The 23,702-nt window shown below is 42.5% G+C and overlaps 3 protein-coding genes across 6 annotated transcripts in view; 1 reads left to right on the top strand and 2 right to left on the bottom strand.

Moving 5' to 3' along the window:
* Positions 1–10,605, bottom strand: part of rtkna (rhotekin a) — a 55,350-nt gene extending 44,745 nt beyond the window's left edge. For 2 of the 4 annotated variants that reach the window (XM_076730911.1, XM_076730916.1), the window contains exon 1: positions 10,309–10,605. In XM_076730911.1, the coding sequence (XP_076587026.1) occupies positions 10,309–10,419 (111 nt within the window). In that variant the 5' untranslated portion in view covers positions 10,420–10,605. The remainder of the gene's footprint in view (positions 1–10,308) is intronic. The other 2 variants (XM_076730910.1, XM_076730915.1) reach the window with 2 other exon arrangements.
* Positions 10,606–14,608: 4,003 nt separating this feature from the next.
* Positions 14,609–18,422, bottom strand: smn1 (survival of motor neuron 1, telomeric). The gene is made up of 8 exons (XM_076730992.1): positions 18,302–18,422; positions 17,770–17,841; positions 17,567–17,686; positions 17,149–17,340; positions 16,733–16,912; positions 15,494–15,568; positions 15,163–15,270; positions 14,609–14,879 (listed from the first exon to the last, which is right to left on the bottom strand). The coding sequence occupies exons 1-8, from the start codon at positions 18,347–18,349 to the stop codon at positions 14,823–14,825; spliced, it is 852 nt and encodes a 283-aa protein (XP_076587107.1). The 5' UTR covers positions 18,350–18,422; the 3' UTR covers positions 14,609–14,822.
* A 30-nt stretch (positions 18,423–18,452) lies between these two features.
* hspb11 (heat shock protein, alpha-crystallin-related, b11) lies at positions 18,453–22,898 on the top strand. Its single transcript, XM_076730991.1, has 5 exons — positions 18,453–18,682; positions 18,835–18,941; positions 20,322–20,390; positions 20,474–20,517; positions 20,613–22,898. Exons 1-5 carry the CDS (start codon positions 18,591–18,593, stop codon positions 20,703–20,705), a joined length of 405 nt encoding a protein of 134 aa, XP_076587106.1. The 5' UTR covers positions 18,453–18,590; the 3' UTR covers positions 20,706–22,898.
* Positions 22,899–23,702: the final 804 nt, after the last annotated feature.

Here is a 23,702-nt window from a genome sequence, read left to right as displayed (position 1 = left end):
GTGAACATGATGCCGATATGTGTGAACCAATCCAGTCACTGTACTAATACACTTGCACAATGCACACTAAGCCGCTGGAAGCCTCCAAGAAGCCTTTGATCAACTGCAAGATGCAGGTTGAAATGTGAAATTAAATATATGCTTTTCTGTGCTGCCCGGGATGTTGAGGGAAAACCATTGGCCAATAGCCTCTTGTCTCAGAGCATAACTAACAAGAAACAAAGGATATTTGTCCATGAACAGAGCGCCTCCTTGTCTCTCTTGGATTATGTTTTTGTCTACTGATGTGCCTCTGCCTCCACTCTTAAACCTCTAGATTCAGTTCATCACTCCACCCTGTGATTCATTACTGGTGACAGTTCTGCTCATCACTGCAGTTTGTATGAAAAGGCTGTGGGAATCTCTCACAGTCAGACATGACAGCCACTGGTTTCCATTTATTCACAAAGCCCTTAATGGCAACGTGTCGTCATACATCTTATTAAACTTAGACTCTGACCCGATCACGTGATTGGCTGACGCTTCCACGTTCAAATGCTTAAAAACTGCTGGTTTTTTGCTGCACACACTTTTACAAACACACATTAAAACTCCACGTTTTAGGCAGCGGGTAATGCTCTTGTTCAGGGTTGCATTGGATTTAGCATTTATATTTAATGTCGAATGGTGTTATTTTAGTTGGCTTGCTTTCAAGAACACATATTTGAGTTTTGTTTATTACTTGGTGGAACATAACACAAATCATCAGCCCTAAACATCTCTTAGTCAGCTGGTATTCTCATCTGGCTGGATAGTCATAACTGTGGGGAATTCCCAGTTGGAGCTGCGTCTGGATTACATACACATACACACATGCAGCACACATACTCTACATACTGTATGGTTATTTAATCTACATATTTTTTAATTCAATCATCAGCCGTCATTTAGTCTATTCAAAGTAAGAAAATACTAAAAAAAAAAACAAAAAACTTTAAATGCCTTATTTTGTCCCACTAACAGTCCAAAATTCAAAGATATTCAGGTTATAATTACATAAAACAGGTAAAAGCAGCAAATCCTCACATTTGAGAGGTGACAATTAGCAGATATTATTATTAGAATTTTGCTTAATAACAATCCATCATTAAAATAGTTGATAACAACTTATAATTTTCAGTCTAGCTGATTAATTGACTAATTGTTTCAGCTCTAATTAGGTTGCATGTCAGTGTGATACACAGGAACGGTTGATTACTTCAAAAGAGCAAGACTCAGTAGTGCAAACACTGCAACTACATTACATACAAACTGTGAAATACCTGCTTAACTTTATTTATTTCTTCTTGACAGAGCCAGTCATGTCATTTTTGAGACTGTTTCCAATGAAACAGATTAAACATATTACTAATAACTAATTTGGTTATACTGCGATGCCATTTTTAAGTGCCACACCTCTATTAATGCTGACAAATGGTGCTAATTCAACCTGATCCACCTTCTAGGAATGTTTTGGTCATACGACTGTTGCTTCAACATTCAAGTCCTTTTTCCACTGAAGGACGGTGTGCTCGTTGATGCGTCCTCAGCATCGTTCACACCTCCAGTGAAGGTGATTAAGCGCCCAAATCCACCTGAGCGAACATCTAGACAAGCTGATCTCTTCCTTTTTCTTGAGATAGGCAATAATGGAAAAGTAGCGACAGACACGGTAAAAATAATTGCTGAGAGAGCAGGAACAACACAACGATACAACAAGATCTGACACCGCACCGTCTGCCACTGGGCCCGGTAAACAAACACATTAAAACACAGGCATGCTGGCAGGGGCTAGTACACTATGCAGCATGCAGGGAAGGCAGACATGCATAATAGACCCATCTGCTCTCATAAAGTCAAACACCTGCTCGGCATCATCAGAACAGAGAGCAGCATCATTGGTGGTTGAGCCCCTTTGCCCTCTCCTCTCCGCACATACATCCAGTGATCTCCTGGCCAGGGTACGCTGAAAAAAAAATCTCCTTTCATCTACGACGCAATTTAGACTCGATGCTGCACTAAACACCATCAACTCAGTGCCTACAGTTGCTGGTTATTGTACACAGTTCACAGCGTGTGGGTGACTTAGCTTGAACTCATCACTTTGTAGCTCAGTGAGATTGCACAAAATGAAAACAATAGTCCAAATCAGTGCAGGAGCGGGCATGTACAATGCGCCTACCCACTACACACACGTACACACACACACACCTCTAAACATTCCTCCATATTGATTCCTTTCACAGCACATTCTTCTGTATGAAAGAGAGGCCCTGACTCCATCTATTTCACAATAACATCAGGCAGTTATGTGATGTATAGGAGCAACGGATAAAAAGCCTCTTTGCTCTGAAGAAAAAAAAAAAATAATGGGAGAACAGACTGGAATAGAAAGAACAGTCAAAAGCATGCAGCACAGTGGGCTGACATCGACATGCCCCATATTCTTCATCCTTAATGACCGTGTGGAATTGAAGGTTAATGACTTGTCCCTGGTGAAGTTACAGGCTAAACTTGGAGCACAGTCTTGTAATGGATTCACACAGAGCGCAAAGTGACTTTCGCTGCCGATCTGGGTTTATGCTGCCTTATTGTAAAGCGCCGCGCCAACTGTAGCTCACCGTTGACCTGTTTGGTTTACGTTCTCTATACAAAATGTAACAAAAGCCAGACATATCTGCTACGTGTGTTACTTCGTAAACCACTGTTATAGCAGGGGGGGTAAAAGTCTCTTTTATTTTGATGATTCCAGTCAGATTTACAAGAAAACCCAGAAAAAGAAGAGGAAAATGATGCACACAGCATTTTCAACTATTTCTCAAAGCACCCAGCATAGCATGTTTGTCAGCGAGTGGCATTTTTGCACAAAGAGACAAAGCCTCTCGTGTTTCTAAGCTCTCTGTGATAAGTCAAAGGGGGCTGACAACAAGTGTCCTGGACTGTAAATGAAACTACACGTCGGAATCTGTGTGTGTGTGTGTGTGTGTGTGTGTCACTTTGTCAATGTTTAACAGAGCAGCGCAGTGGGGGTAACATTCGCAGAAAGGAGATACCTTTGGCATGAGGCAGTCACGTTCTGCTGTACAGTCTGTTACCGCCGTGCTTGGTGGGTTATGGTTCAGATCTCTGCTGGGACGCGTATACGAAGAGGAGCAGTTAAAATAGACCGAGAGAGAAACGGACGTAAAACAAACAGTAATCTTCTCTGGCTGTCTAGAGGTAAAAACAAAGGAGGACTTCCTCTGTGTAATCTGGATCAGGAAAGTGGGTTAGCCCTGCATGCCAAAAAAGAGCAATTTTCCTGCTATATCAAGGGACCTGAGCCTCAAAGAAGTAGTGTGGCCCACATAACATAGCTCTCCTGGGGAGGGGAGGCATTGTGTTTGATAGATTGGGGAGAATGAAACAGTGGAAGGACATGAAAGCTCACAGACGCAGGAGGCAGAGCTAATGGTTTACCTGCGCTATGTTTCTTTAATGTTAATCATTTTCATTACACTTAATCTGGACGAAACAACACCTTCTTTCACTGTGTTAGATAACTTCAGATGTAATCTAGTTTCTTTTATAGCTCTTTTACTGAGGCTCAGTGTCATTCATATTGCCTGCGATTGCTTAGGGACTGATCCAAAATCCTTGCATTGTAGTATTTCTCCAAGGAACAAGAGGGGACTTGAATGGCAACCGTTCTGGGTCGCTCTGATTCACCAGCATTATCCACTTCACTAACCAAGGTAGTAACTGAATGAGACAGGTCTGATGATGCATGGAGGAAGTTTCCCATCTGGAGGAGTGGGAAAGGATCCAGCGATTACGCCACCTCCATCTATCTCTGCATCTGTCTGTTAACCGAGTCACTGCCTGTGACAGCCTCGCTCAGGACAGCGTACACTGTGTGAACAAAGCCTGTCGACGTCTGGGAATATGCAATGGACCTTGCTCAAGGAGACACTGCTGCTTAGTCACTGTCTGTAGGTGTGTGTGTGAAACAGAAACTGACAGAACTGCAGTTAGCGTGAATGACTAATGAAGAGTTTGAAACAGCAGCTTTCTCTCATAATAGAAAAATACATAAACATGTATGAACTGGATGCTGACAGTATGTGTGACTCACTCCCTCTGTGTCTGTGTGTGTGTGTGTACATGCATGCATCATCTATCTTTGCTCTCTCTATTAACGCCTTGTTCACAGTGAAGTCCTATAACGTACCACAAAACGCACTGTGGCTGGGTGGGGTTCACTTGAAACATCTTGCAACAGACCTTCAGCTGTTAAACTGCACCCTGACACCAGTTGCCACATAGAGACACAGGCCACTAACCACATTCCAAGGCCAAAAACACTTATGCCTGAAACATGCACGGCCCTCACACTAAGGCGGTCTGCTCTGGATCTATGTACAGCAACGAGGACCTGGAAATAGATGACTGGGTGGCATCAGACAGCAGCAAATAAGGGAAAGAAAGAGGAAAAAAAACGGCCTAGAAAATCTTAAATGCAATTCAAATGACCAATTTTAACATCTCTAAGCCAAGCATTAAATGGTTTGTCCAGCATGTCCCGTTAAGGAGACTTTGATATGATGCGGCTGTGAAGGGAAGTGCTGTCCTTGGGTCTGCGGAGGACATCCGCTAACAATGACATGAATGCTACCTGCATGAGTTTGGGTCATATGAGTGCAGAAAGAGCAGAGAGTCTTTGAGGACTGTCGGCTGTACGTATAACGCACGGTGCGAACAAACAAATGAGCCACAGAAAGAGATTATCATGGCGTAACAGCAAAGACATTACATCAAACTACATTTGATGTGTGAAATTTCCCTACAAACAAAAGGTCATTGTGTTCTAATAATAAACCACAACATAACCTTGCCTTTTGAATGAAAAGATAAAGATTGTGCGTCTGTGAGTTCACCAGCCAGAGAAGTAAGAACCTTTATTAAATGTTTTATTTGAACAATAAAGCTTTGTTCTCTCTTTCGCCAAACTTATTATGCAAACAGTCCAGTCATTACCATGGGAACAATAGCAGGACATTGGCTGAATTTTACTCACGGCTGGAAGAAACTGAGATTAAACAATTTTTCATTTGTGCCAGTGCTGAGAGGCTGAGTAGGAACAGAGCTCCACAATGATGTACACACAAAGCCTGGGTAAAAAAGTTAAACATTTGCTGGTTAAAATATCCCTCAACATACCAAGAAAGCCTCCAAGCAGAAAGCTCCAGTGGTCGCGCTTTGTTTGAGAGAAAGGGTCTTCAGAGGGGTAAACTTTTCCCTGGCATCTCCCCTGAACCCCTGCAGTGTTCAACATGCCAGACAGCCCTGAGGGTGCGCGCACACACACACACACACACACACACACACACACACACACACACACACACACACACACACACACACACACACTTTGGAGTTCACAGAGATTTAAGCACTACTGGGTAGCCCCACACTAATTTAGTAGATTGGGCTAAAAATCCCATATCACAAGTCTCTCACAGAACTCTATGTAGATCAGACTTGGCATCTCTGACCCCTGCAGAAATCTGGTAGAATACATCCGCTCCTCCAGGCCCCCGAGCCCCTTCGCCTGGCATTTCATGCCCCAGCACAGGGTTTGGTTTTGGGCTGCCGTGCAGTGATGGCCCTTTGTTCTCTGGGTACACAGAGCTGCCTTGAGAAGGAGACTCGGGGGGAAGTTTTGGCATTCTGTGAAAACGGCTCTTCTCTCAATGGGATCATGGTCTGAGGTGCTTCCTCTTTGCTGGCAAAAGTGTCGTCCTGGCAACATCTATACGACCCCTCTCCCTCTGTGTATGCGGGGAGGCAAACATATGCTTACATAAACAGGCTTAGCTCATCACAGGTTTCTGCCAGGCCACATTAAACACCAGCAGAAGCCACACTGAGAGGCTGCTGAGCAGGAGGCTGCTTACAGTGCAAGGCCTGCCTCTGTGAACCATAAAACATACATCCAAGCATCTGGAGAAAACATATCAGCTACAAAACATCTCAGACTTGGGAGGAATAACACCAGAACGCACTTGTTTCCACTGATAAAAGCAACACATTCCTCATACCTGAAAAGATCAGAATATGGAGGAAACATTTCTCTAGTTGAAACGAACTTCTTCCGCAAAATGTATGACAAAAAACCCCCCCAAAAACGTTGCATCACAGTACCTAAATTTGAAGATAGGAATTACTGCACTACTGTTGTGACCAACACATTCTTTTTAGGGTGGGTGAATATGTGCTGAGCAAAGGGAACACCCACAGTATCCAAAATTTCACTGAAGCCACTAGTATGTAGAGTGTGGATACTTCCTGGTGAGAATATGTGGATCAACAGGGTGGAGAAAGGCAGAGCACCAAAACCAACCACGCCGCAGCCTGAAGCTGTTAAAGATTTTACTCAAGCACACATGGCACACTCCCAGACCTTGCCATACACTCCTGAAGGCTGGGAGAGAGTGTGGGTGGATGGGTGTGTCATTACACACACATCTAACCACTTCCTGGCCTTGCATAGCTGGTGGTGGCCACAGCGCTGTGGACTTGCAGGGATCATGGTGGAGTTAAAACATAATGCGGAGTAAGAGCATTGAATCGGACGAACCATTCCATCCACACCTTCATAATAAAATAACTGCGCTGGCCCGGGCTCCCGCTGCATGCCTGGGTGGCTTCAGCTGAAACAGCGGAGCCGACGAGGGCCGAGACAGAGCAGAGTGCAGACACACAGTGGTGGTGGCCTTGCGGATCAGAGGGGAGGGATGCAGAAAGCAGATGTCTTCTCCGCTCCCACTGAGAGCGGCAGGCCGAGGATCGACAGGGCGGCTGCAGAATGGATTTCTGGACAAATGCTGTATGAGCATGTAATCGTTTGCTCGGTTTTTCATTCTCCTTGCACTCTTTGGCCATATTAGCCTGTCAATTCATGATGCGCACACAGCAGAGTGATTCAGCACCAACGGTTCTCAGAGTCAGAACACAGCAAGACAGACTGTCAGGACATCTAAACTGGACGCGTGGCAATATTTTAAACATTTTAATCTTTTATTTCCATAACTGACTGCAATAATTAGACACATAGTCCACAGAAATCCCTCAGATCTGAGTCTGCAGTTTCAAGATTAATGATACCAGTCACTTAGGCTTACAAAATCAGGCTCTTGGCATTTAGCTCCAGGCCCGTTAACACACTCTTTAACCATTTTACTCCATTTAAATCATACTACGAGTGTCCCTTTAATACAAACACGTGTATTTAATGCTAACTTCTTAAGCTAATTAAATATACACAGTTCATTGTTGTGAATATGGTCTAATGGAAGTAAGAGTTTAGGTTTAGGGGCATGTAGGGACAGCCACAACCTGTATCCTTACTGAACACCGCTTTTTAAAGGCCCACATACTGTACATACAAATGAGTGTGCAAAACAAACTCATGCTCACTTTGGTTTCAGTCCAACAAAGGAGTCATTCTGTTAGCTCATTCTCTGATAACATGTCATTGACCGGCAAAAATTCCAGACAAATCACCTTCTACATACACACATCTACAGGCTCAAACGTTGGCACAAATGAACACACACAAATGTTTTATCCCTTGGCACTGTGAAAAGAGGGTGCTTTCACATTGAGGTGGCCTGCTTCATTGAAATGCCACAGACTGGTTCCACGGTGGCATTGAGAGAGTCCTAACACACAGAGCCGGAGGAAAGTCCCAGTCTCTGAAAGAGGATCATTAGCATTGGCAACAAAGCCAGAGACACAAATTAATCTTGTATGAGAACCAACTGAGAGCAGATTACAGAGTTAAGGAAGCAATGATTGTTGGTGTGAAAGGAAAGGAAGTCTTTACCCAGATAAATAACTAATGCAGAGACTAAACAGGGGAAAGGGATAGGAGTAAGGGGTGGAATTATAGATGAATGTGATGCTTTGGCATATGGCCGGTCAGTCTCTTTTATCCCATTTTTCACTTCATTTTTTCTAAAAAAAAGTAAACAGTCCTCCTCTTTCACCTCTGCTCCCCCTCACCTGCCTCTCACCTGAACCGCAGGGCATAAAAATACATCAATAAAAAACCAATGTGTGCTGCTGCTCATCTTCCTTTTCACAATGCCTCTGAGGAAAACTGCTTACACTAAACCCGAAAACACATGAGATCATTCACTCCTGCCTGAGAGACGATGTAGATTTGACCACATTGACACTACTGCACCACCAGGAAGTGTTATGTGTCACTGGCCTTTACCGGCTCGTGTGTCAGATATGAACTCATGCTGCTCAGAGACCAGATCAGGCTAATTCTGACTGCGGATCAATATGACGGAGCGTGCCGGGCTCCTCGGGGGTTAGTGGTGTTTTCCTATGACTTGAATTATAAACAACTAGGGCACATAAGTGGACAAAGTGTATGCCTGCACACACACATGGACAGGATGAAAAAGCAAGAGCGATTCAGAGAGGGAAGGAGCGAGACAGGATCGATACCATATCTTATCCATTTGCCGTATTGCACCATTAACATTCCTTAAGTATCCTCTTACCATTGAGCCCCCCCTACTGCTCTCTCTTCCATGCACACATCCCTCTGTCTAGTTTTACCAAAACAATTCACTGAACTTCTAAAACTGTGTACATCTGAAATGGGGGTTTAGTTTTAATTTAACAGAAGCAAACACCCCAAAGACAGGAGCATGTTTCTGACTGAAATACCAAATAGCAGCTCTCTACAGTCAAACCGAAGCAATACAGAAAACTGCCCACGGCTCACAGGCGAGTGTGTGTGTGTTTGTGTGAGTGACACACAGAGAGAGGAAGAGAAGGGAGAAAGACAGAGGGAGGGCTTTGCATCAACACAGCATTAAAGCAGCCTGTGAGTAAAAATAATCAGAGGTTAGATTGGATGTCGCGTCTGTGTCTGCTCTGCCGACGAACGGTGGCTAATATGAAGCAGATGTTGACATGGGAGCTTTGCAGAGAGGAAGGGGAAAACATGCATGAAGAGCACCACTTCTAATCCAGCGATAAACAGCTGAGAGGGATACACAGGCTACAGCTCTGACCTAGTTCTCAACTTTTGGCTGCAGCCTCTCTTGACTGTTCCCTTGCAGGTGACTGGCCGCATGCCGCAGTCAAAATAAAGCAGTTCAAAGATGTACAGGTGAGCCAAGGGGGTGGAATTAAGGGTGGGAATCACAGAGCAACTCGTGATACGACAGGATCATGTCTCGAACAATAATGATGGTATCGCGATACAGTGTCTCTGCGATACTTGATATATTGCAAGGCAATGCAGCACGATGTCTGTGTAACTGAAGAAGAGGAAAAAATACCTCTAAAAGGCAAAAAGCAGGAAGTGTCCATGTATTACCTGCATTGTGGTGTCAGGTTCATTGGATGTGACAACTGGGATGAGACAATGACAAAAAAGGGCAAAGAGCGCCTTTTTAACACACACACACACACACACACACACACACACACACACACACAGATGCAACTTGTCCATATCCATGTGTGGGAAGTCAAATTGGGGGAATTAGTTTAGAGTACCTGCAAGTCTTAATAAAATCTGGGGTCAGTATATTGATAATGTATTACAAGAGAAAGTAGTACAAGACACTGATAATCGTATTTGTGTCTGGTTACATTTCCAGGTGCTTTCAGAAGAGCAGCTTTGAGGTGTTATTAAGGGAAAATGTTTTAGAACAGTTGAACAAGGTAAACATCAAGGGAAGACAAGATCTCTTGAGAGCCAAATTCTAACAAAAAGTATAAATGAACTTCGTAACATGAGCCATCGTGATTAACTAATGTCATGCAATAACCACCTGAAGGCGCAACCCTCACAGCAAAACTGCAGTAAACACTACCAAGGGAGATGGAACACAGCATAAAGCACATTTAAGTTACTACCAAGCCACTGCTGAGCAGCACAGACACATTTCTAAGTCTCTGCAGGAATATTATTGGTTTCTGTTAAGAGTAGGGTAAAATGCAAAGTAGTTTGGAAATGCAGCAATTAAGAGCTTTAACGGGACCTGAACGCAACAGCACAGCTCCCCGGTGCAGTGTAATTAAAACGCCGCACAAAGCAAAGCACACACTCAAATGCCTTCAGAAGAAGATTAAACGTGTGCCAAATAAGTTAGTTTGCAGAGGGAGAGAGATCAGTCAAAGTTGTAAACAGAGAATCCCCCATAGCGTGTGTGCGTAAGCGCGTGTGTGCGCGCTTCTTGTGTGTGTGGCGATAACTGGCGGACAATCAGAGTCTACCTGTGATGTGTCCAGGAAAACGCTCTTTCTGAACTTCCCTCGCCGTATCTCCATTTCAAGGGCAGAGCCGCGGGCTACGGTGGCTCTCGCTGTTTGATTTCGGCAAAACATCGTCTCCGCTTCCTGGCAACTTCACAGATAGTCCTGCGCGCACCGTATTAGCTGAACTTAAAGTGAGCGCAAAGGGAGGAATCGCTTCGGAAAGTGCCAAACAGCACAGCGCGGATCCGGGCGGCACAAAGCGGCCCCACCGGAGAAAACTCTCAGGAGATTTAGGCAAACCCCGAATCAAACACTGTCGTTGCTTCTGATGTAGGAGCCGAGACTGAAGCAAGTCCACAAGCAGTGGATAAAAAAACACACAGCTGACTTTTCACGTTTCCAAACACTGCTCCTTGAGCGTCCAACTGACACGATGACACCCCATGTGGTGCAGCTGAGACCTAACTTTGCCCTGTCCTGTATCCGGAGACCTCTACCGGCCGTGGTTGGCCTCCACTCTGCTGAGATTTACTACCGCAATCTCAGATGACTGCTGCAGGCCTGTTTGTGCAAGTCATTCAGACCACATGTGCGCACGACACCAGTTGTTTTATTAACATCTGTGCGCCTAATTATTTCATTATGGCATATCAGTGTGAAAATATACAAAAAAAAAAAAAAAGCCTACATGAGCTCTTTTTGCACTGCCTTTATACAGTTTGCAACAACATATATTTAACCCCTTTCACTCATAAGATGTCATTAATATTCCCTTTAAGTAATTTCACAGTGAGAGCATTACCCCACACTGTAGGACATTAATCACTGTACTTAATTTAAGCTGCATATCACACTTAAATGTGTGTGGTGTGGTTTAAATGAACCAAAATTTATGCATGAGATGAGCATTGCAAATAGAAAAGCTATTATCTTGGGTGAAGTAGTCAAACAGATGCCATTTTTAGGGCTGCACCACTCAATTAAATGAAAAATTTCTATTGAGTTCAGCTTGGCATGTTTGATATCACTGGAAAGCTTTGCTAGAATAAATATGGGTGTAAAAGATGTTTGGCCAAATAATGAGCCTTTGAAGGACGAGTCCAGCAGTATGAATCCACCATTTAAAAAGCTCTGATGAGGAGCTTTAAAAGAACAGTATGCTTCAGGTGATGCTTTTCAGCTTCTCTTTAGCCTCTAAGTATTTGTAGCCTTCTCAGGGGGCTGTAAAGCGGGTGGGGGTGCGGGGGGGTGGGAGGGCTTTGCCTTCACAGTACAACATTCTATTTACGATCATCTGCAACAGAGCATGAAGATCCAGCAGGAATGTGAATCACAATCTGTGGCGGCACCAGGACTTCACCGGACCTGCTGTGAGTGGAGTTCTGAGGGGTCAGAGAGTCATCGAGGATCCGTCTCACCGAGGTCACATCCACATCCAGAGCGACCGAGGTCTGCTGGGATGACACAAGGTGACGCTGCTTGTACGGCCCCATAAGAAGGCACATTTTATCCACTTGCAACCTTCGAGCTGTGAAGCCTTGTCTCATAGTATGTGTCTGTTTATTCTCTAAGTTTCAAGTATAGGCAGTGTACTAGACAACACAGCCTCATATCAACTGATAGTCTGTCTGAAATGCTTCAATGCCACAACACTTTCCTTTCTTCCACTTCTCAGTAATACCTCGACCAGATCAGAGTTGATATTACAGAACCCATTGTGTGGTAAAAAGCCAGTGTTCAGCACAGTTCCATTTATCCATTTCCTGGATATTCAGGTACTGTGACCTACAGTATCGCCTGAAACTATCTAAATAAAGTGTGATCCATTTAAATAAGACACAATCAAAAGGCAAACTCAATTTAATTGCGGGCCATTGTTCACTGTGATTTTCCTATTTACAACTTAACTGATTAACACTGGGTTGGCAATTACCTCTAAAAATCCACCTGGAATCATGGTGTCATGTTGTTATGGTGAGCATGTTTGTTCATTTTGTCTAATCCATAAACAGCCTTGATGCCAGAATCCGTCTGCCAATCATACAATCTAAATTTAACGTCTGTTTACAGTCTCTCGTTTGTGTTCTTTGCAACAGAAACAATATAAATAGAGCTGCATTCCCTCCTGATTACTGAACAGTTTGGTGCACTTTGTTTACTGTGAAACAAAGTCTGGCATACAGTTTAATCCAACGATTTAGCACAGACCAAACTCTTAGCAATTGTGCTTAATAGTCCAAATTTATCTTTTCCTGTCTCAAAAAACACTTACTCACCTCTGTCGGGGTTAATGGTGTTTGCACCACAATCTTAAACATGTAATGATGACTGGAGTTCTTCAATGAGCTGCTCGATCTCAATGGAAAAAGGGAAAGGGGCTTGTGCAGCCCGTTTCTCTAATCTCCCCCCAAGTCTCTTATTTAAAAGCAGGATGTTTGTTGATGTCGGGAGCTTGAGTAAATAGCTGAAGGCGCTGTAACTCATGCAGCAATGTGATCTCACTTGGATGCCTGTCTGTTTCCTAGAAGGGACTATGTGAAATGCAGATTATGTTTACATGCCTCATGCTGCTCTGGTCAGTAGGGGGTAGACAGTCACAGAGGGGAACAGTGCTTTCCCAAGCGAGGTCTGACCCCCTTTTAACTCTTCTCTGGGATCCACCGAGCCCTTTGGGCAGCTCAGTTTACTGCAGAGTCAGGCAAGCAATGGGCTTATGTGCAGGCTTTGCCGTGGCAGATTTTAAACCCATCTGTGGGGGAAAGATAGGTCTGGTTTATCGGCCCTCGTTTATAGTGCATATTCTATTTGTAAATCCCACAAACTACATTTTCTCTTGTTGCCGTCACTCTTTTCTCTCCTGTCCTCCCTCTCTTGCCCACACAAACAGGCAAAAACAAAAGTGACTGCTACAGTGAGAATCAAATGCAGCAGCCGACACTGGCGCAGTTACAGTGGGTTATAAAATGCCGACCACAGTCAGTACACAAACAAAGGGGCCGCTCTTCACTCAGAGAGCAATGGCCATGGAGCAGCTGGAGGGAGATCACATGGTACAAAAAACAGGAGACAATCATGCTGTTACATCGTACCACAAAATCCTATTGTTTCTCTCTCTCCCTCCGCACGCACACACAGAGTATATGATCAATTGCCCACCAGTTTAGAACCAGAGGAGTGGGTGTAAGCAGGCAGCAAATCACCAGTGTAGGGAATATGGGAAATCAGTTTGGTTTCCTTTTCATGGAATGAAAGCGCTACAGGCTGAGCAGAATGATTGTGGCTGTTCCCACTGTAATTACATGTGTTTTTCTATATTCTAAATATACTCTCGCATACAGTATTGGTAACCACCCCACTTCCTCTACTGCTCTCACATTATTAAACCTCAAACATTCCAGGAACGGTTTTAGAGATAACTTGGGAAAATAAATTAAATCAAGGGTGCGCGGACACAAACACGGCACTCATCCCACACCATTATAAAACATTAGTGTGGTGATACCAAGAGCATTAAAACACCTCAATGTTCTCTCTCTGACCTGTAAAGGCCCTTTTGTCTTCATTTAAGGCTTGCACGTTTCAGACTGCCCGGTGTAGAGGACGTAAAGGGAAATGTGTTTCAATGATTTTAATGTCTCAATAATTTTGTTTAAGAATCAGTCTTCATCTGCACAACTGGCCCGACGTGTCACACTGTCGGTAGCTGAAACCTTGCCTACTATCTCCATGAAATATTCACCCATCTGACGTGAGTTGAAAAGCATTATGATGGATGCGATCCTGTATTGGGTTGTGTTTGAGGGAACACCTCAGGGAAAGCAGAGAGCTCAAATGCAAGGCGTATACTGGAACGATTCTTTGAATTAACTGTGTGGAAAGCGCCAGTGGGAATGAAGCAGGACTCACGTCTGGCTCGCAATCAAACTCTTAGAATGCCAAGAGACACAAGTGTACAGCAGACATGCAATTAGGAGTGGAGAGTGCGTCTCTGTATGGCTGTGATTCTCTACAGGTTTAAACTCAAGCTATTATGTATTCATGCCACATTTTCCTGTAACGTAAATACATTATACTAGTCTGACTTCTGCTGGACAATACTTGCCATTGCAACCACACGTCATGGAGTCTGTCACATATACATTATCCAGTCTCCAGCGAGTAAACCCCTCCTCTGATAATTAGTGAAACAAATGGAAAAATAGATTTCTGATGCCTGAAAAAACGGCTATAATTACACACATCTACCGTCCATTACTGTCATTTTACAACAGTGCGTCGATCCCACAGTGCAATAAAAATAAAATATTGAGCGAGTTATCAGCTGTGCTCTGAGACCTTTTATTTCATCTATTTACAAAGAATACAAAACTCTCCTCCTTGAACTCTGATGAGCGTTCTGCTCACAACATGTACACTTCATTTACCACATTTCTGAAACAAGAAGAACACACATCAGGCACAATGTGGAGGGTGACTGCTGCTCCAGGTGATGCCCTGAGTAACTGAAACCATGAAATCTTGCCTTGATCATTTCATTTGTGGTGCAGTTTCGTCCAATTGGCAGCTTCTTTGCGTCCTTGTTTCAACCCCTGTACAAAAAAAAGATTACGATGTTAATATGGCTCCCCTTTTAAAAATCAAGGACTCCCACCTATTATGAAGCCAAAGGCATTTGATGAAAAGGCTCTTCTGGTTAAGAAGCACAGCAGCAGAAGTAACAGAAGTAACTTCGCCAAAAAGGCAAACAGCATCCACATTACCATATATGCCCACTGCTCTTTGCTAAATAATGCAGGAGAATGAACCTGGAAATAAAAGCTGTGAATCCCCCTTTACAGCCCATAATAAGTCGGTTAGCTTCTGTGCACATACCAAGTAGTATCCTGTGTGATATCCACTCATGTACCAGGAGATGAGCACGCTGCCCAAGGCCTCGTCATCCACCATGTCAGGGCTCATCGGTGGAGGGGGAGGGATCATCTGAGGCAGAGACGTCAACAGAAGAGCGAGTGTGATCACAATGCTCAAAGCTGACAATACGTGTTGTCTGTCACTAACGTGTTAAACTGACAGCAGCCTCTCAGTTTACCGGCTGGATGAGTAAATATGTGCCTTTTACATGCCCACTGCAGACCCCATTACTCAAATTAAACAGTAGCTGCTGCAGCTTTTGTCTCTGTAATTAGTGTAAAGATATACTCACTGGTGGACCAAAAGGCATCATGGGGGGCCAGGAAGGAGGTACGGGCCCATGACCACCAGATCGTCTGCTTCCTCCCTGGGAGAGGATGCAAAAGACAAAAAGGTTGAAAACAAACGTTGATCTCACTGTGATCAGTTCCCCTGATCATTCTGAAAAGGACGTTAATGGCTCAAACAAGCGTCTTTAGTGAACTCTGCTTTCTGTAAAATAAGTGCAGTTTGTGTTCTTGTAATCTCAGCAGCTTCCATATCCCCTGGAAGGAAGGCTGTGGATAACAACATTTTTGTATTCCTTTTTATGACTTTGATCAGAGTTTAAACCAATTATCATAAACGCTCGTTCAATTTATTGCAATCCAATAATACTCCTCAGCTAAATGTATATGTCCCAGTTTTACTGTTTACGCTGTAAAAACTTTAACATGTCACTGTAGTATTAATGTTTCAGCAAAGAGCTAAACTTCTCACTGAATTTAAAAAAGCATAAAAAGCTTTATTCTCAATTTTAACATTTTATCTCAAGCAACAATCACGTCTGCCAAAGATGTAAGTTTCTGGTCCAGTTTGTGTGTCAGCAGGATTACGGAAAAACTACCAACCTGATTTTCATGAAACTTGGTGGAAGGGTGAAGTAAGGACCAAGAAGAATCCATCAAATTTTGGGGTGAATGCATGAATCATGTTTAACTTTTGTTAACATTGCGCGATGGGGAATTTGGCCTTAGCGGAATAAATGCCGTACATCTTAACAACCAGCAGATAGCAGTGAAGTTCAATAGTGACAAAACATAGACAATTGTAGAAATTTGATGACTGCATGTCACAATCCACAGCCAGTGATACCAGTAATCCTCTGAGGTAGCTGACACATGCAGTTACTCAAACTTCACACAGAAAGCAGGCGTTATGGACAATTACACAAGTACGCTTTTCTCAAACGAGGGCATGACTATGGGAACATAAATACACACATACATGCAACTAATTATACTCTTACTCACATCCAAATGTGAACTCTATGAACTCCACCAGAGATATTACAGAAAAATGTGAAAACTTTACACTTTGTGAGAAGAAGAAATAATGCCGACTGTGAAGTTTGCACTTGCAGATTTGCACATCACAGAACAGGGGGTCTGCATTTCCAGGTGCCCTCCTGGTTATATGTATGAAAATAGTCTATTACAAGTTCATTTTGTTTGCAGACTAATGAGAAAAGGTACTGAGTCGCTCCTCTTACCGGTCTGAAAGTGTGCATGGGAGGTGGGCCCGGAGGAAACCCGGGGAAACCAGGAGCCCACATGGGAGGAGGTCCTTTGTGGGCCTTGGACTTCTGGGGTTTACTGTGGGGCTGGTGTTTGTGTTGGTTTGGTGTGGTTGACCTTTCACTCTCCTCTGCTGACGATTCTGCCCCATTTACCTGAATTGCAGAGAGGGATTGTTTCTTGTTTCTGACAGCAAAACCTTTGACACTTTTACAGTAAAGAAATTTCAGTCATGCTCTCATATTCTGCTGTTTGGACATCATATAATACCTTTTGCATTTCAGTAATATGAATACATCACCAAAACAAAACAGACTCAAGAGTTGGAACATGCACCATCATTAACCTGTTAAATAAACAGATAAGAAGGTACAAATAAATGAAGTCTTACCTTGGTATTTGTTTCCTCATCAGCCTCAGAAATCTCTGAAAGCAAGTCTTCAAGGTTCTGCTCCTCCTCGTTACCGTAACCTGTATAAAGAACTATACAAGTGCCCCTCTTTTCGTCTATGGAGGAGATGGTGGCTGCATAGAGCTGGCCATCCTCAGACCAGTAAGCACTGCATGAATCCCCAACCTGCCACTGAGACACAACATCAACAGTAATTAAAGTCAAAGTGTAACCATACTGTCTCCGTTGCCAGCTGGTCTGATGTAAACCGAATCCAGAGTAACAAAAAGGGACGAAACACTAATTTAGATCTCTGTCACTATGATGCTGACTCCAGTGCTGTCACTGAGACCCCTACAGGCTGTCAAATTATATATGTATGTATATGTATGTGTAGTTTTTAGCTCCTGTTACACACCTCTTTATCTGGTGGTGCATTGGTTCTCTTCCTGCTCTGGTTCCGTTTGTTGTTCTTGCGTTTTTTTCCTGGTTGGCTTTTCTTGGAGGGTTGCGGCTCATCCTCGCCTTTCAGAGCAGTCTGGCACACAGAGCAAGAGCAGAGATATAAGTGGCAAAACAAAATGTTTCATATGCGTATACACTGCAGAACACCTAATTTACCTTGAATGATGCAACTGCCTTGTCATAGGCCTTTATCAACGCTGTGTCATCCCATATATCCGAATCATCACTCTGGAAAAGAAAAGAACACATACAAAGCCTCTGCAGATGAAAGATTTAATTCAACACAGGTCATATAAGATGGAAATGCATTGTGGACTCTTCCTGTTGCTTTTAATTTATCCTGTAATTCTCTCGGCCGACTTTAAATGCAGCCAATTTTTGTTGCATCCCCTCCACTGTGGAAAGGATGGAGGTCCAAGTGCAGCATCTTTGTCAGGCTAAGGCTAATTCACATAACGTCTCTCCAAGACGCTGTATTACAATATGTCGACTAATGAAACATGTCATCCACGCTGTGGATTTTTAGATTCATGTTTTCAAATCATTTCCTCTTTGTTACACAACTTACTGGTTCTCGGCGTTGATTTGTAACTAGCTTAGCTTCCTAGCATATCGTATCAAATCTATAACGGCCCACAAAGGTTCACATGTATTGTCATTTTATGCACAGTAGTGCATCATAACTAACCTGCCCAGCTCCGCGCATGAACAACACGTCTTCGCATCCATTCGCCATGTGAAATTAGATTTCACTGCTAACCGCTAATTGCTAAACAACTAACGAGCAACGTGCGTCGAAAAGGGTGACGTAGTACTGTGGCGGTGACGTATATATCATGCGACGCAGTGGTTGGCGTGGCAACGACGGTAACTCTGATAGTCGGATTCTCCGGCGCAAACAAAACAAAAAAAATCGAAATTACTGTTGTTTCCTCGACCAGAAAACATCGGATGCTTTCTTGCGTGAGTTTCTGAAGATGACTGGTTCCTCTCTAAGTTCTTTGGGTGCAAAAGTTGTCGTCGCTACATCCAGCGACGAGAATCACCCACCAGAAAACATCACTGACGGGTGAGTGTTAGCTTAGCTAGCTTAAGTTGTTTCTGAACTCCCGCCGCACGTTTGTCGCTAATGGTAGGCGTTCGGTGTCTTCAATGCTACTGAATCCCAAACCTATCGAATTATTGGTAACAAGTTATTGCTTGTTTGTCCCTTTCACCCAGGAACACCAAAACGTTTTGGATGTCCACCGGGATGTTTCCTCAGGAGTTCATCATCCGCTTTCCTGAACCCACAGTGATTTCTTCTGTGACAGTGGACAGCTACAATGGTGTGTACACTATATTGGGCCATACGTGCTGTTACTATCAAACAGATTGTTTGAGAAATCCAGCAAAAAGATACAGTTAACACAGGCTGTACCATTTTCCTCAAAACATTCAAGACATACATTCAATACAATTGAATAAAAGCTAATCTGTTAAGATATACCTACTCATATCGATGGTATTAGTAAAACTGTATATAGATATTACATCTCCTAATATTTATAGTTAATGTCATAACATTAAAATTTACATTGTGGATCATAATTTATATTCCAAAGTATGAACACTCTGGTGACAATGACAATGGTCTAATATTTCACATCTCTTAAATGGACAAAATGTAAACACAATATAAGCCTTTGAAAACATAAAAATTGCAACCTAACACATTCTAAAACTGAAGGACAAATGCGTGTATGGCCAGCTTTGGCTCATCATCGCTTTAATCTGCCTGACTTGTTTTAAAATGAAGCTATGTGCAGTCACGGTCTATAGGGCCGCATGTTGTGGTAAGACTAAGTCAAGGCTAAGTTTTCTGTGATTCACCTTTACTGTATCTCTTTAGATCAGTAGTGTGTGTAATCACAAATAAAGAGGCCTATATAAATTCAAATCAGTTGAGAAACAAAGAATTTTTTATTATATTTATTCCTTAAACTCTTTGAATGTAAATGTGATTAAAACTATGATTTACATGGTCAGAAATGACTGACTTGATTTAAAGATATTGGATGAGAACTGATTGTGTGGTTACTCGAAGCAGTAAAAAAAATGTGTATAAACAAGACTGAGAGTCTGGAGCCATGTTACTGACACTGTGAGGCTGTGCTTTGAGCTAAACACACACAGTGACAATGCTAACATGCTGATGTTGAGCAGGTATAATATTCACAATATTCACCATTTTAGTTAAGCGGATCAACAGTAGGCACAAAGTGCATCTGAGGCACATGGGAATGTCCTCACTTTTACTGGCGTTTGGTTATAAACCGAAGTGTTGCACAATTTGGAAGCTTGACTTGATGGTGGTGCTAGATGAAAAATTTCATGGGAATCCATCCATCAGTTGTTGAGACATTTCAACACAAAACCACAAATGATAACCTCATGATGGCAGTAGAGGAAAGTGTCATTAGGAATCATCATCTGGGGACCATGAATGTCTGTACAAAATTTCGTACATCCAGTGGTTGTTGGGATATTTTAGTCAGGACCAGAGAGCTAGCATGGCATGCTGAAATTTTACTGAATTTTAATACTATTCCCATGCTCATGCTTGTCAAAATAAATTTGTTCCTAGGTATTAGTATCAAAATGTTCAGTTTGTCAGAGCTTATATATATATATTTATATATGTACGGTTGTGTTTTTTTCTTTTGCAGTCAAGCATCTAAAGATAGAAAAGAATACCACACAAAATGCTTCTCAGTTTGAGTCTGTTACAAAGAAAGGTAAGGGGGGCTCCATCTACAGTATCTGCTTGTTTAAATACAAAGGAACTCGAATTAGCTTTAACAAGGTGATTGTCTTATAGAATTTGAACATACAGAGGGACATCTTCAGTCAAATGCTATTTCGGTAAGTCTAAATAAAAATACAATATTTAAAACATACTAGGAGTGAATAGAATTAATAGATAAAACAACTACATGTCTTTATTTTTTTTCTTTCAGCTAAATGGAAGCAGTGCAACCCACCTTCGTTTTATCATCACCTCAGGATATGATCACTTTGTCTCAGTGCACAGAGTCAGTGTACAAAATTGACATGCTTGATTGTTGTGAATTATGGCCTTGTGGTATTTTTTTGTAAATATATGGCTTTATTACATTATTTGATATAATTGTAAATATGAGTAGATCTCATTATATGCTCAGTCTCCTACACACGGGCAGACAGCTGTAACAGTAACTGGAAATCTGATAAGCATTTTCCATGAGTATGTGCGGTAAATTGATTTGGAAAACCAATTAAAGGCTAAACAAAATAAAGTTTATCATCTTAATCTTATCAGTGAAGTTCCAGTCGCAGACAGAGCTAATGATTGAAAGGTGCATTTTTAAATTTGACCTCAAATTCTGAAATCGGCCTGAAAACAAATACAGAAAATGGTATTTGTGCTTACTAAATGTTAAGGATTCATGTATGGGGCTTTTTTTGTTTTCTTTTTTTAATCCCACATTCATCTGTTCCTGCTAATTTCACAAACTGATAGCTGGCAAAGCTTTAGACTAAAATAGTTGGACTGTGATGAATGGCAGAATTACATACAAAGGAAATTTCTCTCTGTGTGAGAGATAGAGTTAATTAACTAATTTTGGGCAGTGGGGGCTTAAACTGGCATCAGTACAGCCCCCCCCCATGAGCCAAATTTTACATCCCCATAGAAATCGGGAACCTTTGGCGATGCAGCTGGGGGGTTGGGGAACCAGATGGTTTCCCAGACATCCAGTGAGTCTCTAAAGACTGCAGACCTATTCACACAAAGTATTCAAGCCACCTCCTGTACTTATATCCTCCTCGTACACACACACACACACGCACACACACACACACTTTCATGCACACTTGCACACTAACACTTACTCCTATCTACCTCCATTGCCATTTCAACTTGTCAGTAGCAAAGGGTTCAGCAGTGTGTGAGGACCCTTTGGGACTCCCTCCCCAATTACTTTGCTGACTGCGGAGGAGCGTGGGGATTTGCTGAGGCTGTGTTTGCAGTAGCTTGGTCTGCATTCAGGGCTCCAAATAAACCAATAAAAATATGAAATACATGCCTGAATAACTAGCCCCCTGATATTTTAGAACAACTAATTGCTTAGGGGTATGGCTGAGATATAGCATATTTGAGTATGTGAGTGTGTAATGAGTAATGAGGCCAAGGCAGAAACTGATACGGTGTTACTGACTCATCTATTATTTACTGGGATGGAATATATATTATAATGTTAGAGGTGAGGGTCAGTCCATGAAATGAAGTGCAAACTCCCTTTCAGGGGAGTACAGTTTTTTTCCTACAATGGTTCAGACTTATTACATTTAGTTGCTGAATATTTAACCAGAGATCCCTTTTTTGTATGTTGAGCAAGTTTGCAAATGCGCCTCCCCATCACTAATGAATTCAGCCTCTTTTGTGCTTGACTGTCAGCCGATCAGGAGAATCACAGCAGGAAATGAGTGCATTATTATCATGTCACTGCAAGGCAGGGCTAAATTATCAGCCAGTGTCTTCTGACAGCTGCCTAACTGCTGTCCAATCACGGCGAGACATCTGCTGGACCCCAAGTCTGTATGTTCAGCTGAGTCCATTCAAAGAGATGCATATCATACGCTTCCCTAAAAACCTCTCTGCTACTACATGTCATAATTGAAAACAGTAGATTATGTGAGAAAAATAAATAGTGAGAGCTGGAATTGTCTTGTAACATAATGTCATAATGTGCCTTTTAAAATCATTTTTCAAACTATTCTGCTGTGAAAGTACGTTTGAAATGGCTGCGTAGTTGTGTCACAAAGCACATGAAAACATCTGTATTTATTGCATGCAATCCTGTAAGTGTAGGTGATGATTCTTATACGGTTATTTTGAGTAAGAAATCCCACCGCCCACCCAGCTCCGTTATTTTCTTTCATGTCAAACCAGCGACTTTGAATTTGTTGTTATCTCTTCTGTGTGGTCCCCTTTCATGCCAGTGACGGAGCCACGCGCGTTGACAATGGGCCTTAATTTGATTTCAGTTTTGATTTGGTCCAATCAGCTTAGTTATGACAGAAGCTGAGCTGGAAGGAGCTTCTGTGTGAAGAAGGAAATGCTATAAAGGCTGAAATTAGATGATTAGACGGGAGAGGAAAACAATCTTCTCATTATTTAAGTCCAAGAGGAATGGAGAATGATAATGAGGGATTGACAAAGAGTGCAGTTGACAGCTTTGAATATATATCAACAGCATTCATATTTATTTCTAAATCCAGCATTTGCTCGTGGAGTTATGTCATGAATAGTGAGTGTTTGACAAACTTTTTTTGTTTCAAAATCCAGCACCGCTATACATTTATAGCTGCAGCACTCCGGTGTGATGTACCTCATCAGAAATACTCATCCATACATCTTTCAACATGAAGTGCATTAAAGGACAGTTTTAGTAATAATTCAAAGAAAACACAGTGAAGATTAGTCTTCTTCTGACAAAAAGAGCCCCGAAAAGCGTCTGTTTGCTGAGATAGATGTAAAATTCACTTTTTGAGACAAACAATTTCAGTATACAGCAAAAAGTAAATTGGCAAAGGTGTTAGAATAAGCACTGATGCACAAATGACAAACATTTGTTAAATCACCCGTGTTTGCACCCTAGCTTGTTTGTTGGTGCTTATTTCCAATTCTATCAGAGCGTACCGGCTGTTACGCTGAGGCTTTTTTTTGCCCAAGGTTTGCAAGTTGCCCTGCGTTTGATTTTTGTTGATTGAATTCCAGGAAATGTTCATCCTTACCATGGCTGCAGTATTGACTGTCCTTTTGCTACATCCCTATTTGACCACTTTTCTCTCCTGAGTCCCAGAGCGAGGGCTGTAAAACACTTATCAGTCACCTCAGTTTGAGTGCCACTGATTACAGCGCCTCACCTTAGAGTTCCACTTAGTCTGTCGGCCTCCAAATCTTTCCTGACATGCTGTGGTAATGTAATGTAATGGTGGCTACCTGTGTAATCTCAAGCAGCCTCACTGCAGAGATTGCCAGACGTTCCTGACCAGAGCCATGTGTG

Source organism: Chaetodon auriga, chromosome 5, assembly GCF_051107435.1.
Source record: "Chaetodon auriga isolate fChaAug3 chromosome 5, fChaAug3.hap1, whole genome shotgun sequence".
Classification (NCBI taxonomy): Eukaryota; Metazoa; Chordata; class Actinopteri; order Chaetodontiformes; family Chaetodontidae; genus Chaetodon; species Chaetodon auriga.
This window is presented reverse-complemented; position numbering and strand designations above follow the sequence as displayed.

What these genes read in the sequence shown, in the direction of transcription:
- hspb11 (XM_076730991.1), top strand. Translation starts at nt 18,591, where the DNA reads ATGACTGGTTCCTCTCTAAGTTCTTTGGGTGCAAAAGTTGTCGTCGCT. An exon ending in CCAGAAAACATCACTGACGG is followed by an intron (nt 18,683 to 18,834) that starts GTGAGTGTTAGC and finishes CCTTTCACCCAG; the next exon opens with GAACACCAAAACGTTTTGGA. An exon ending in TGAGTCTGTTACAAAGAAAG is followed by an intron (nt 20,391 to 20,473) that starts GTAAGGGGGGCT and finishes ATTGTCTTATAG; the next exon opens with AATTTGAACATACAGAGGGA.
- smn1 (XM_076730992.1), bottom strand. Translation starts at nt 18,349, where the DNA reads ATGGCGAATGGATGCGAAGACGTGTTGTTCATGCGCGGAGCTGGGCAG. An exon ending in CCATGCACACTTTCAGACCG is followed by an intron (nt 15,569 to 16,732) that starts GTAAGAGGAGCG and finishes ATCCTCTCCCAG; the next exon opens with GGAGGAAGCAGACGATCTGG. An exon ending in ATCACACAGGATACTACTTG is followed by an intron (nt 14,880 to 15,162) that starts GTATGTGCACAG and finishes TTTTTTGTACAG; the next exon opens with GGGTTGAAACAAGGACGCAA.